At 35.1% G+C, this 16,256-nt stretch overlaps 1 protein-coding gene across 4 annotated transcripts in view; it reads right to left on the bottom strand.

Moving 5' to 3' along the window:
* Positions 1-1,653: 1,653 nt before the first annotated feature.
* RBM41 (RNA binding motif protein 41) overlaps positions 1,654-16,256 on the bottom strand; it is an 88,676-nt gene continuing 74,073 nt past the window's right edge. For 2 of the 4 annotated variants that reach the window (XM_014542582.1, XM_005869857.2), the window contains 2 exons: positions 5,017-5,164; positions 1,654-3,224 (listed from right to left, as the gene is read on the bottom strand). In XM_014542582.1, the coding sequence (XP_014398068.1) occupies positions 3,058-3,224; positions 5,017-5,164 (315 nt within the window). In that variant the 3' untranslated portion in view covers positions 1,654-3,057. Of the gene's footprint in view, positions 3,225-5,016; positions 5,165-9,046; positions 9,143-11,468; positions 11,499-16,256 lie in introns of those variants that run through there. The other 2 variants (XM_014542585.1, XM_014542584.1) reach the window with 2 other exon arrangements.

Genomic DNA, 16,256 nt, shown 5'->3' with positions numbered 1-16,256 from the left:
TTCTATTATTGAAAATGGGGTAGCAAACTCCCCAACTCTTATTGTACACTTGTATATTTCTCCCTTTATTTAGTTCAGTTTTTGATTCATGTATTTTGGTGCTCTGTTGTTAGGTGCATACATATTTATAATTTTTATATCTTTCTGATGTATTGATTCTTTTATCATTATAAGATGTCACTCATTATCTCTAGTAACAGTCATCATTTTAAAGTGCACTTTGTCTGATATTAGTATGGTCACTCCAACTTTCTTATAGTTGTCGTTGTCCTAAAATTCCTTCTATCCTTTTACCTTTAATCTGTTTGTTTCTCTGAATCTACGACTCTGATAAATTGCATAGAGGTAAATCTTGTCCCCCTCATCCCCCCTCAGGCTAACAATCTCTGCCTTTTGATTGCATTGTTTAATCCATTCATAATTATTATTATTCATATAGGTATATTTAGGATTACATTTTTACTGTTTGTTTTCTATATGTCTCGTGCTTTTGTTTCTCCATTTCTCCTTTTGCATTACTTTACATTGAAATTTTTCTAATGTAACATTTAAATTTTAAATATTTTCACTATGTATTTTCAGTTATTACCGTGATTACTCTAAGATTTACCATGCACATTCTAACTAAATTGTCTTCAGATATGTCCTAATTCCGATGAGATATAAAAACTTATTCCTATATAAACCTACTCCATTTCCTACTTCTTTATATTATTGCTATATATATTATTTCTACATGTTATAAACATAATACATTGTTATAATTACTACTTAACATAATTTTATGTCTCTTAAAGAAGTGGAGAGAGAAGAAAGCAGAGCTAGTATATATTTATAGCTTTTTATATTAACCTTATTTCCCCTTTTTTTGTTTTCTTCATTTGTTCCAGTGGATTTGAGTTACCATTTGGAGTCACTTCTTTAGTTCAATAGCTTTGCTTCCACTCACTTCCTTTGTTCTGTAATTGGCAAATATATTACAGTTTCATATGTTATAGGCAACTACATACATACTGGTCTATAAAACTTTTTAATTAAAAGGAAAATGAAGTTAAACTGTCTTTTACAATTACAGTAGAGGCCTGGTGCATGAAATATGTGCACTCCGGGGGGTCCCTCAGCCCGGCCTGCGCCCTCTTGCAGTCCGGGAACCCTCGGGGGATGTCCAACTGATGGCTTAGGCCTGCTCCTTGGGCCTAAGCTGGCAGTCGGACATCCTTAGTGCTGCCACAGAGGCAGGAGAGGCTCCTGCCACCGCTGCTGCGCTCGCCAGCCATGAGCCCAGCTTATGGCTGAGCGGTGCTCCCCCTGTGGGAGTGCAATGACCACCAGGGGGCAGTTCCTGAGTTAAGAGTCTGCCCCTGGTGGTCAGTGTGCATCATAGCGACCGGTCGTTCCACCGTTTGGTCGATTTGCATATTAGCCTTTTATTATATAGGATAATTAAATTTACCCATGTTATTTTTTGCATGTTTAGATTCAAATTACTGTCTGAGGTCACTTGCTTTCCACCTGAAGAACTTTCTTTACTATTTCCTGTAAATCAGGTGTGCCAACAAATTCTCTGTTTTTGATTACATGGGAATGTCTTTGTTTCATCATTTTTGAGAAATAGTTTTATTGGGTGTAGGATTCTATATTGACATTTTTTCCTTTGAGCACTTTGAATATGTTATCCCACTGCCACCTCCATTGTTTCTAATGAGAAGTTAGCTGTTAATTTTATTGGCAATCCATTGAGTGATGTTTAATTTTTCTCATGTTGCTTCCAAGACTTTCTGTCTTTGTGTTTTAGCATTTTTATTTTAATGTGTCTGTAGATTTCTTCTTGTTACCCTACTTGGAGTTCGCTGAGATTTTTGGATGTGAAGATAATGCTTCTCATTAATTTGGGATGCTTACAGCCATTATTTATTAGAATATTTTTTCTGCTTTCTTTCTCTTCTCTTTTTTTTCTGGTACTCCCATTGCAAGTATGTTGGAGTACTTAATGATTGTATATTCTGTTCTTTTTTTTCTTCTGTTCTTCAGCCTGGATAATACCATCTCATTTAATTCTTACAACTCAATGAGGTAAGTAGTATTATTATCTTCATTTTATAGATGAGAAAACTGATGCTCAGACTAAGTGACTTGTCAAGGTCATGGAGTGGTAAGTGTGGCTGTGAAGTTCAAACACAGGTGTGAGTCCAAAGTTTGTACCACTTCCTCTATACTATATTGTCTTTCATTTCTCCAGCAACTATAAACAAACAAGTGGGGAATTTGGGAGTGGCTGCCTCTCTTCTAGAGAACTCTTTCTTCCCATTTCCCCTTTAGTATTTTTTCTAGTATGTTCCTCTTCTAAAATGCATATACCTAACATATATTAGATGCTTATTCAATGTTTATTGCTTGGGATTCAATGATTACTCAATGGTAGCTAGTTTAATGACCAGGGGCACATCACTATTTAGATCTAGATGCTTTCATTAGAAAAATATATGGCTTTTTGAAGACACAGATAACTTAATAGAAAGAATTCATTAAATATGTGTACCGACATGTGTCTTAGACCCTACTGTTATTGCTGATATTTCTCATTTAACAGCATTTGTTGATGTTTAGGCCCGGGTCCTAGTCATTTATTTACTATGTGAATACAATTAGGAACAAATGGGCTCTAATAAATAAATATTTCAACATTTAGTTTTTTAGTTCTGTATATAGGTGGCAGTCTTGGAAAGAATGTTATCTCTAGGGATAAGTATTTAAGACCACAGATAAAGTATAAAGATTTAAAATATCCTTGGAAATAATCCTTTGTAATTTATCCTGAGAAAATGATACTCTTTGTACCCTACCCTTCACACTTGGTATCTTGTCTGTCCTGTATAGTCTTTGATTATAGAAAATGTTTTCTACCAATTCTTTCCAAAAGCTAAAGCGATTATCTTAATTAGATTTTTCTTCCTCAGTTTCTCTTCAATTCCAAACACATTGCTATCTATATAGAAATCCTAGATCCAAGATTCTGATGCAAGAAGGACTTCCTGGGACTCATAATCTATATATCTTCTAGCTGCCACTGGTTTTTGTAGTGTTTTCTGTAGCAGATGATTTGAGAGAAGCAGCCTGGAGATCAGACTGTTGTTTTTTGTTCTTTCCGAATTCTATCACCAAAATTTTCCCATGTAGTTTATATCCATTTATTAGATGGAATGCTTGCCATGCTATATCCTTATCTAAAAGAAAGGAAAAATAATCAATTTACACAGGATTTAATATTACAATTCTATTTCCAATTTGTTTCTTTTTTTTTGCCTTGGAGTTAAATGTAGTCTATTAGGCCATATAGCTATTTGATTTTATTATCTTTTCCATAATCTCATATTTGCATAATTCAGCAAGATTAAACTAATGGCTAAAAATAATGACTGGAAAAACTTAAAATGGCTGTTTGAGAGTGCCTTGTAACTTAAAAATATAAAGAAAAATATAGATAGTGTGCAAAAGAAGGCTAAACTGTAACTACTAATACACAAGCTTCTATCCTAGATAACAGATTATAGGTATTGTGAGAATTAAGTCATTTTCAAAATGGGCAACACAAATAAAAGAGGTTATCATGGTATTAAGGTCATTTTGCTACTTTTATCTTTTGATGGGAGAGTGATTGTGGGAGCCCTCATTGAGATAAATAAGTGTAATAATCCTTGTAAGTATATGGAAATTTGCAGAGTAACAGTACATAGTGTACAGTAGTAGTATTCAACTTATGTGTCTCAGACCCTTGATGTGGAAAATCAGAAAGGAGTGCAATTATTGACCGGAGTCTGTGAAATCAAAAGTAGACAGGCAATATCTTTAGACTGAACCAATTTATGTATGTACTACAAATTTTAAAATGTGGATAGCTGCTATTATGATTAGTAAAACAGCTATCCATTTGAAAGTACTTACTTTATAAAGCCTTTTTATCATATATTTTTCTCAATTAATGTATCATATTAAGTTTAAAAAGGGCCTTCACAATTAAAAGGACTAAAAACCACTACTGTAGAACATCCTCAAACCTTAGCAAAGATGGTACAAGACTAGTGGAGTTTGGAACTGCTCAAGTATAAATTACTTGCCTGTACATAGGTTACTAGGCTGTTTATAAATGATGATAGTTTAGAAATAATGAAAGGAACAGCTAGTAACCAGCCTGCACACACACAAAAAAAAGATAGTTTGGTCTGTCAGAGAAACTGAAATTCCTGTATTATTCGCTCCCTTTAGATTAGGATACTGAAATCATGTATTAAGATGCAAACTAGTTGTAAGAATATAGCATCATCCCCTAATTATGAATTACTAGTGAATTAGCATATTACCTTATAGTTTTTTAGTCCTAAAGGAATAGAGCATTAAGCAAGTGTAAGTGTTCTGATCAGAATCCCAAAAGTAATATAATTATAATGGACTACAAACACTAGTAGTCCTTTGTGAGCAAGAGTAAAATAATTTTCCCCTGGCCAATTTGGCTCAGTGGATAGAGCGTTGGCCTGCGGACTGAAGGGTCCCAGGTTCGATTCCAGTCAAGGGCACATGCCCAGATTTTGCAGACTCGATCCCCAGTTGGGGACATGCAGGTGGCTGCCGATCAATGATTCTCTATCATCATTGATGTTTCTATCTCTCTCTCCCTCCCCTTAACTCTCTGAAATCAATAAAAATATATTTTTTAAAAAGGTAAAATGAATTTTGATAAAGTGAGAAGAAAGTGCCAAGATTGGGAAAAATTGAAGACAATGGAGTAAGGTGGTCATGCACAGTGAATGGAGGAGAGGAAGCACAGAAGGCAGGATAGAGGAATATTGAAAACATTTTGCTTAATTCTCTTCCATTCTTCCCATGTGCTTGTTTAAGCACATGCTTCTCATGTGTTATAGGTAAATCAAAGGACTGTATCTACTAGTAAATTAGAAAGGGTATAAGTAGTCTCTAATGCTGATGCTACAACTGATTAATTATCAAGATAAAGCTACTTACTGGGAAAGGTGATAAAAGCTTGCCCCCTCATTCGTCCAGTCATCATTCGGAATTGAATTAGAGGTCCTTTTTTCTCCTGGAACCGAGCGAACAATGAGACAAGATCTCTTTCGGTCACCCGAGGGCTAAGGTTCTTCAGGTATAACACCTAATATAAATCGAAGATCAACAAAAATATTACATAAGGGAAATAAGGCAACTATTTCATTGTGGATAGAATTCATTAGTTTTAGATAAAGATGGTGGATTGAACACATGCATCTAATTTCACTCTCTCCAGAAAAATCTCAAAAACTGTTGAATTTAAACACACACACACACACACACACACACACACACACACACACACACACACAAATCTACAAGGTTAGGAAGAACAAGGAAAAGAAGCAATAGCAACAATATTCTGGAAGCTGAAAAATATTGGATGGGTATACTCAAGAAAGCTGAATCTTCAATCAGCAGTGGCAAAAGCCAGAAACCAATCCAATATACACCTAAGAATTCTCAAACAGTTCAGAAATTGATAGTTTCAGGTATCTCTGGAGATGGATGTAAAGGCGGGGTTAAAATAAGGTGTTCGGTTGAAAGTTGTTTAAAAACCAACTCTCCTTTAAAATATCCCACCTCCTCCCCCACCCCCTTCCCTTCAATAATGCCGCTGGGTAAAGGCCACTCCCAATCCTGGTGAATACTGGAGGTTTATTCTCTGAATATGGGGAATGCTAGATACAGTTGAAGGTCTGAATAATGTTTCTGAAAGCAAGATAATTAAGATAAATACTTCATATTGAATACTGAGGATACCCCAGACAGTTTCCCCCATTTGGCTCGTACATTGCTGGTAGTACCCTCCCAAGCAATAGTTTGTGTCTTCTCTGAAGAATCTGACTAGCCCCAAGAGGAAAGATCTAAAAATACTAATTTGGGATGGGGAATTTCTCTAACAAATGGACCAGCCAGATGACTGTAAAGTGAAGCTCAAAGTCAATAAGAACCACTCATGTACTCAAAGTTTCTAATCTGTTTTTGGCTCCTACTCATAAATATGAGTATGGATCATCAGGCATCTGAGGAAAGACTCTAACGTGAAAGACAGAGAGCAGAACAAACAAACAGAAAGGAAAGCAAATAGGAGTAAACAGAGACCATGCAAAGAAAAAAAAAAACTCCAAAAATTATCACGAATACCCTCAGAGAAATAAGAGACACTATTCTATCTATTCAAAAAAATTTAAAAAAGCTCTTTAACGTGACCCAACTTAAACTCTTATTGGCTTAAAATAGATTGTTATAACGCTAAGAAACTTGTTAAAACTTTAAGTAAGCCCAGAATGTAAGCATAAAGAAAATACCTATAGAAGATTCACAAAAGAAAATGAGAGAGGAAAAAGCATATGACTACAAAAAAATCAATGAACCACTAAGGCAGACATTAAGAGAGAAAAAGAGGGACAAAAGAGCTACAAGACAGAAAACAACTAATAAATGGCAATAGGGAGTCCTTCCCCATCAATAAATTACTTTACATGTAAATGGGTTTAACTCCTTTGTCAAACACATACAGTGGCCAAATGAATAAAAAACAAGATCCATGTATGCCGTCTACAAGAAACTCACTTTAGATTTAAGGTCACATACAGGCTGAAAATGGAAGGATAGAAAAAAATATTCATGCAAATGGTAACCAAAAGAGCAGGGGTATCAGAAAAAAATAGACGTTAAGTCAAAACGGTCATAAGAGACAAAAAAGAACATTATATGGTAACAGGGTTAATGCACCAGGAAGGTATAACAATTATAAATATATATACATCCAACATTCAGAACACTTAAATATATGAAGCAAACATTGAGAGAACTGAAGACAGAAAATAGCAACACAATACTATTAGATTTCAATATCTTGCTTTCAATAGCAGAAGGAAAACTAGAAAATTCACAAATATGTGCAAATTCAATAAATTACTTAAAAATATATATATTTTCATTGAACTCAGAGAAGAAGGGAGTGGGAGAGAGAGAGATAGAAACACCAAAGATGAGAGAGAATCATTGATTGGCTGCCTCCTGCATGCCCCTACTGGGGATAGAGCCCACAACCCAGGCATGTTCCCTGACCGGAATTGAACCTGGAACCCTTCAGTCCACAGGCCAACGCTCTATCCACTGAGCCAAACCAGCTAAGGCTCAATAAATTACTCTTGATTAACTAATATGTCAAAGAAAAAATTAAAAGCGAAATTAGAAAATATCTTGAGAAAGCCCAGCCTGTATGGCTCTGTGGTTGAGCACTGACCTATGAACCAGGAGGTCATGGTTCAATTCCAGGCAGGGTACATGCCCAGGTTGCGGGCTCTATCCCCAGTGTGGGGTGTCCTCCATCCCTCTCTCAAAACAAGACACACACACACACACACACACACACACACACACACACACACACACACGTATATATATAAAAAAAGAAAATATTTTGAGATAAAAAAATGAAACCATAATATAAAATGTGATATGTAGCAAGAGCAGTACTAAGAGGGAAGTTTATAGTGATAAATGCTTATATTAAACAAGAAGAAAAACATCAAATGAACAACTTTATACCTCAAGAAAAATTAGAAAAAGAACTAAGCCCAAAGTTAGCAGAAAAAAATAAAGTTTAGACCAGAAATAAATAAAACATAGATTACAGAAACAATTTTTAAAAATCAACTAAATTAAGGTAGTTTTTTTAAAAAGAGAATATTCTTTTTAAAAAAATGTTTTATTGATTTTTAGAGAGAGAGGAAGGGAGAGGAATAGAGATAGAAACATCAATGAGAAACGTCATCTATCGGCTGCCTCCTGCATGCTTCCTACTGGGAATCAAGCCTGAAACCCTGGCATATGCCCTGACCAGGAATCAAACTGATGACCTCTTGGTTCCTGGGTTGACATTCAACCACTGAGCAACACTGGCTGGGCAAGAGCTAGTTTGTGTTTTTTTTAAAAAAATATTTATTTTTTTTAAAAAAATCATTTTATTGATTTTACAGAGAGGAAGGGAGACAGATAGAGTTAGAAACATTGGTGAGAGAGAAACATTGATCAGCTGCCTCCTACACACACCCTACTGGGGATCGAGCCTACCACCAAGGTATATGCCCTTAGACCAGAATCGAACCTGGGACCCTTCAGTTCATGGCCCGACACTCTATCCACTGAGCCAAACTGATCAGGACAAGAGCTAGTTTTTTAAAAAAGATCAACAAAATTGACTACCTTTAACAGTACTAAGAATAAAAAAAGACTCAAATAAAATCAGAAATGAAAGAGGACACATTATAATTAATGCCATATAAATAAAAAGGATTATAAAAGACTACTATGAACAATTCTTTGCCAACACACTGGTTAAACTGGAAGATAATAAGTTCCTGGAAACATACAACCTACACTAAGACTAAATTATATAAAAGTAGAAAATGTGAACAGATTTATAACTAGCAATGAGATTGAATCAGTAATCAAAACCTCCCACCAAAGAAAGCACCAGAACTAGATAGCTAGCTTCATGGGTGAACTCTATCAAACACTTAAAGAACTAATGCCAATCCTTCTCCAACTCTTCCAAAATATCGAAGAGGAGGAAACAATTCCAAACTAATTTTATGAGGCCAGCATTATCCTGATACCAAAAGCAGAAAAAGATATTACAAGAAAAGAAAACTACATGACAATATCCCTGATCAATACAGATGCAAAAATCCTCAACACAAAATTAGTAAACCGGATTCAAAAGCACATTAAAGGGGTCTTACACCATGACCAAAGGGTGTTTATCTCTGGAACATAAGGATGGTTCAACACATGAAAATCAGTAATTGTGACACACCACATTAACAGAATGAGGAATAAAAATCACATGATCATATCAATTGATGCAGAAAAAGCATTGACAAAGTCCATGATAAAAATGTTCAATTAGTTAGGAATAGAAGGAATTTACCTTAACATAATAAAGGCCATATATGAAAAGCCCATAGCAAACCTCATACTCAACAGTGAAAAACTTAAATCTGATCCTCGAAGATTAGAAACAAGGCAAGGATGTCCACTCTTCTCACTTCTATTCAACATAGTACTACTAGAAGTCCTAGTGAGAGCAATTAGACAAGAATAAAATAAAAGGCAACCAAATTAGAAATGAAGAAGTAAAATCATCTCTGTATGACATGATCCTATGTGTGGAAAACCCTAAAGACTTCATAATAAAACTGTTAAAAGTAATAAATTCAGTCAAGTTGCAGGATACAAAATCAACATACAAAAATTTGAAAAGGAAATCAAGAAAATAATTCCATTTACATAAGCATCAAAAAGAATAATATACTTAGAAATAAAGTTAACCAGGGAGCTGAAAGGCTAATAAACAGAAAACTAATTAATACTGAGGAAAATAATGAAAGAAAAAAAATAACATAAACACAAATAGATGAAAAGATATTTCATACTCATGGATTGGAAATATTAACATTGTCAAAATGTCTAAACTACCCAAAACTATCTACAGATTTTAATGCAATTCTTATCAAAGTCCCAATGGCAATTTATGGGAAAAAATCCTAAAATTCATATGGAACCACAAGAGACCCTAAGTAGATAAAGCACTATTAAGAACAAATCAGGAGGCATTACATTTCCTGATTTCAAATGACAGTTATCAAAACAGTATTGTACTGGCATAAAAAAGACATATTGAGCCCTAGCTGGTTTGGCTCAGTGGATAGAGCGTTGGCCTGTGGACAGAAGAGTCCTGGGTTCAATTCCTGTCAAGGGCACATGCCCGGGTTGCAGGCTCGATCCCCAGTAGGGGGCGTGCAAGAGGCAGCTGATTAATGATTCTCTCTCATCATTGATGTTTCTCTCTCTCTCCCTCTCCCTTCCTCTCTGATACCAATAAAAAATATATTTAAAAAAAAGACATACTGACCAGTATAACAGAATAGAGAGCCCAGAAATAAACCACACATTTATGGTAAATTGATCTTCAACAAGGGGGGCAAGAATACACAATAGGGAAATAATAGTCTCTTCAATAAATGGTGTTGGAAAAATAGTATATCCAGTGTAAAAGAATGAAATCGGATGCTTATCTTACACCATAGACAAAAATAATAATAATTCAAAATGGATTAAAGACTTGAAAATAAGACCTGAAACTCTAAAACTCGCAGGAGAAAATACATGGAAAAAGCTTATTGGCATTGGCCTTGGCAATGATTCTTGAATATGACATTAAAAGCACAAGCAACAAAAGCAAAAAAAGACAAGTAGGATTATATCAATAAAAAACCTGTGCAGCAAAGGAAATAATCAGCAAAGTGAAAAGGCAACCTATGGAAATGAGTAAATATATTTGCAAATCATATATCTGATAAAAGGTTAATATCTATATACAGTGGGGCCTTGACTTACGAGTTTAATTCGTTCCGTGATGGAGCTCGTAACTCAAATTACTCGTATGTCAAATCAAAAAGTGAACGAGTGAGACATGTGATGCTAGGCTGATGTTGTGGCGTTCACTGTGACGTTGGCTGCGCCAACTAGCGGTGGGGTATCTGAAGCTGGCTCGTAACCCGAATTTTAGCTCGCAACTCAAAGCAAAAAATCGGCTGAGAGATGGCTCGTATCTCGAAAAACTCGTTAGTCGGGACACTCATAAGTCAAGGCCCCACTGTATAAGGGTATCTATAACTTACCCCCCCCCCCATTTTAAAAATGGGCAAAAGTCCTAAATAGACATTTCTTCAAAAAAGACATACAAATTGCCAATAGGTATATGAAAGGATGCTCAGCATCACTAATCATCAGAGAAATGCAAATCAAAACTTCAATGGGATATCATCTCATGCCAGCTACAATGGCTATTATCGTAAAAACAAAAGTGTTGGTGAGGATGTGAAGAAATTTTAACCCTTGTACACTGTTGGAATGTAAATTGGTACAACCACTATGGAAAACAGTATGGAGGTTCCTCAAAAATAAAAATATAACTACTATATAATCCAGCAATCCCACTTCCGGGTTTTTACACCCAAAAGAACTGCAATCAGAATTGGGAAGAAATATCTGCATTCCCTTGTTCATTGCAGCATTATTTACAATAACAAAGACATGAAAACAACCTAAATATCCACTGACAGATGAATAGATAAAGTAAATATGGTGTATAAATACAACAGAATATTATTCACCCTTAAAAAATAAATAAATCTTGTCATTCGCTACAACATATATGGACTTGGAAGACATGCTAAATGAAATAAACCAGACATAGAAGAACAAATACGATATGATCTCACTTATATCAGAAATCTAAAATAGTCAAATTCATAGATGTAGAAAGTAGAATTGTATTTACCAGGGGCTGGGATCATTGGAAAGGTATTCATCAATGGGTAGATAGTTTCACTTATGCAAGATGACTAAGTCCTACAGAACTAGAGTACAGCATAATGTATATAGTTAACAATATTGTATTGGATACTTAAAAATTTGGTAAGAGACTAGATTTTATGTTTAATGTTATCAAAAGAAAAAAGAGGAAGGGAGGAAATCCTGGAGGTGATGGTTAAGTTTAGGGCACTGTATATGGTGACAGTTTCACAGTGTATATTTATCTTCAAACTCATCAAGATGCATACATTAACTATGTACTGCTTTTTTGTATGTCAATCATATATCGATTTAAAAAAAAAAGTAACCAAAGAGACGAAGGACTTGTATATTAAGACCCATGAAACATTGCTCAAAGAAATTAAAGACTGAAATGAATGCTTCCAGGGACTGAACGACAATATTGGTAAAATGTCCACACTACCCAAAATGATCTATAGATTTAATGCAATTCTTATCAAAATCCCAACAGTATTTTTATAGAAATAGGAAAAAAAATCCTAAAAGTCATATGGAACTACAAGAAACTCCAAAATAGCCAAAGCAATCCATAGAAATGAAAACTGGACGCCTCACACTTTTTCATTTCAAAACATATACAAATTTACCGAAACAGTATGATACTGGCATAAAGGCAGACATATAGAACAATGGAACAGAATAGAGAGCCCAGAAATAAATCCACAAGTATACAGTCAACTGGTTGACAAGGGGGGAGGGCAAGATACACAATGGAGAAAGGACAGTCCCTTCAACAAATGGTGTTGGGAAACACTGACATCCATATGTAAAAGAATAAAACTGGACTCTCATACAGAAAAATCAACTCAAAATGGATTAAACATAAGAACTGAAACTCCCAAGAAAACCTAGAGGGAAAGCTCCGTGACCCTGATTTCTTGGATATTACATTAGAAGCATAGGCAACAAAAGCAAAAATAAAGTGAGACTACATTAATCAAAATGCTTCTGCACAGCAAAGGAAATAGTCAGCAAAGTGAAAGGCAACCTACAGAATGGGAGAAAATATATGGAAACCATCTATCTGATTAGAGGTTAATATCTAAAATATATAAGGCCGAAACCGGTTTGGCTCAGTGGATAGAGCGTCGGCCTGCGGACTGAAAGGTCCCAGGTTCGATTCCGGTCAGGGGCATGTACCTGGGTTGCGGGCACATCCCCAATAGGAGATGTGCAGGGGGCAGCTGGTCGATGTTTCTCTCTCATCGATGTTTCTAACTCTCTATCTCTCTCCCTTCCTCTCTGTAAAAAATCAATAAAATATATTTAAAAAAAAATATATAAGAAACTCCTACAACTCTATAGCAAAAAGACAACTCGATTTTTAAAAATGGGCAAAATATACATTTCCTCAAAGAACACATACAGAAAATAACTGTTGAGGATGTGCATTGTTCGTAGAAATACAAAATGGTGCAGCCTCTATGGAGAACAGTATGGAGGTTCCTCAAAAAATTAAAACTGGAACTACCATAAGATCTAGCAAGCTACTTCTGGGTACTTATTCCAAAGAATTAAAATCAGGATCTCTAAGAGATGTCTGAATTCACATGTTCATTGCAGCACAGCTCACAATACCCAAGAGATGGAAACAACCTAAATGCCCATCATGGATGGATAAAGAAAATGTGGAATATTATTCAGTCAGAAAAAGGAAATCTTGTCATACACAACATGAATGAATTTTGAGGGGATTATACTAAGTTCAATAAGCCAGTCACAACAGGGATAATACTTCATGATATCACTTGTGGCATCTGCAGTAGTCAGACTCATCAAAGCACAAACTAGAATGGTGGTTGCCAGTGGCTGTGGGAAGAGGAAAAGGAGGAGTTATTATTCATTGGGTATAAAGTTCAGTCATGCAAGATGCCTAAGTTATAGAGATCTGCTGTACAGCACTGTGCCTACAGTTAAGAATACTGTAATGTACACTTAAAATCTTGTTAAGATGGTAGATATCAGGTTATGTGTATTTTACTAAAATAAAAAAAGTGCGGAGAAAAAAAGAGATCTCTATATTTACTAGCATAAGTTATATCCTATAGTATTTTGAAGGAACTTGGGAAGAATTCAGACAGGAGCAGCAAAAGCAAAGAGCTAGAAAATAGAGCCCACTTAAATTACTTAACCATTGAAATGTATGAATATATTAAACATTGTAATAAACAGATTTTTTTATTTCTCAAAGTCTTTCGAAGCTGAGTATCCACATATTTAGCATTTAATTATACTTTTATCTTAGACAAGGACATAGAATAATTGATTTGTGGTTCACTTAAGTAATTTTAGGTGATCTAGAGTTTTGGTTCTAAAATACTCATCATGAAAACATCATAAAATTAAATGACTAGCCCAGCCAGCATGGCTCAGTATTTGAGCGTCGACCTATGAACCAGGAGGTCACAGTTCGATTCCTGGTCAGGGCACATGCCCGAGTTGTGAGCTCTATCCCTGTAGCACGTGCAGGAGTCGGCCAATCAATGATTCTATCTCATCATTGATGTTTGTATCTCTCTCCCTCTCCCTTCCTCTCTGAAATTAATAAAAATATATTTTAAAACAAGCTTTAAAAAAATTAAATGACCACAGAAAGGGGTATGTGAAATATATGGCAAGTTTCTCACCAAGTAGGAAAGATCCATACTAAGATTGTTCCCTTTGATATGAACATTTTAAAAAAATTAAGATGACTTCTGGTTGAGGTGGCTCGGTCACTTCTTGCTTAGATGCATCTTCTCTGCTCCAAAAACATACATATGTACATACATATATACACACAGGTATGTACATATGTACATATCTACAAAATACATTTATATTCATATATATGCATATATAAAAAGATAAACACAAAGATACAGCTAGGTTCGAAAACAAGATAAACATTTCTGTGAAACAGAAAAACAAACCCCAAGTGAAAATAGAGAATGAGTCTATAGTATTCCTCTGTAATACACGGTATTGTTTTGTATTTTTAAAACTTTATATAAATGGCATTATACTATATGCATTCTTTTGCAGCTACCTGTTTAAAATTTTTAAAAAATACTTTATTTTTTAGAACAGAAAAACTTACACATTTACAAAAAAACTGAGAAGCTAGTATAAAGAGTTCCCATATACCCCACACCTAGTTTCCCCTGTTATTATTTTACATTACTATGGTACATTGTTAAAATAAATAAATATTGATATATTATCATTTAAAGTCCATATTTTTTTAGATTTTCTTAGTTTTTCCTTAATGTTCTTTTTCGGTTCCAGGATCCCTTCCAGGATACCGCAGTACATTTAGTTTTCATGTGTCTTCAGGCTCCTCTTGGCTGTGGCAGTTAATCAGACTTTGTTTTTAATGATCTTGACAGCTTTAAGGAAAATTGATTAGGTACTTTGTAGGATGGCCCACTACTATAATTTTTCTGGTGTTTTTCTCATGGTTAGATTGGGGTTATGGATTATTAGGAAAAAGATCACAGATGAAAAGTACAATTTTGATCCTCTTACAAGCAAACAAATCAACATGATTTATAACTGTTGATGTTGGCTTTGATAACCTGGCTGAGGCAGTTTTAGGTTTCTATTCTGTAATGCTATTTTTTTTCCTGCCTTCCCATACTGTACTCTTTGGAAAGAAGTCACTATAAGTAGCTCAAAACGAATCCCCACTCCTTGAGGTAGAGCATTTACAAAATTTATATAAGAATTTTTCTTCATGGGATTTTTGTCTCCTCTCTCCAATTTATCAACTTAACAGTTTTATTTATGATCAGTATGGACCCATAGATATTTATTCTATACTTTAGGATATAGTCCAATACTAATTTACTTAGTTTATTACATAAATTGTTCCAACTTTGGTCATTGGAAACTCTTTCACTTGGCTCCTGTGCTCCTTTTTTTTTTTTATACATATTTTATTGATTTTTTACAGAGAGGAAGGGAGAGGGATAGAGAGTTAGAAACATCGATGAGAGAGAAACATCGGTCAGCTGCCTCCTGCACACTCCCTACTGGGGATGTGCCCGCAACCAAGGTACATGCCCTTGACTGGAATCGAACCTGGGACCCTTGAGTCCACAGGCTGACGCTCTATCCACTGAGCCAAACCAGTTAGGGCTCCTGTGCTCCTTTGACATACCCCCAACAATGTTTTTATCTTGCTGTTTTTAGCACTTCCTTATTTTCTGGCACTTCAAAATGCCTAAGGCTCATCTTGTGTATTTCCTACCCTCAGTACTAGAATCAGCCATTTCTCTAAGGAGCCCTGATTACTTTTATTAGAGAATGGTATTTAAAAACAAAGATCTGGTTGCTGAACATGCTTGTTACTACTGGAGTATCACTTCATTTAGATCCTCTCAGCTGACAGAAAAATTTACGTTTAATGCTAACCTGGGTATATACAGTTATTTATAAATAATTCTACCAGGTGTACCGGTTAATAATGCGGATTTTTTCAATAAATGGAGTTACACATATGTTGATATATATGCGATTTGATATTATGCTATTTTGTTGTATTGACAGCAAGTTTCAAAACTTCATATGTCAAATTTCTGAAGGTATTTACATCATAGATATTTTTACGCTTAAAAATGTCGAATATTGTGCCAAAAAAAGAGCATTTGCGGGAAGTTTTAATTCATTACTTTATTTTGAGGAAAAGTGCTGCTGAAAGTTATCGTATACTTCGGGAAGCTTATGGTGAACATGCTCCATCTCAAGATACTTGTGAACGTTGGTTTAAACGCTTTAAAAGTGATGATTTCGATGTGAAA

The sequence above is a fragment of the Myotis brandtii genome, unplaced genomic scaffold (genome assembly GCF_000412655.1).
Source record: "Myotis brandtii unplaced genomic scaffold, ASM41265v1 scaffold305, whole genome shotgun sequence".
In the NCBI taxonomy this organism is placed as follows: Eukaryota; Metazoa; Chordata; class Mammalia; order Chiroptera; family Vespertilionidae; genus Myotis; species Myotis brandtii.
This window is presented reverse-complemented; position numbering and strand designations above follow the sequence as displayed.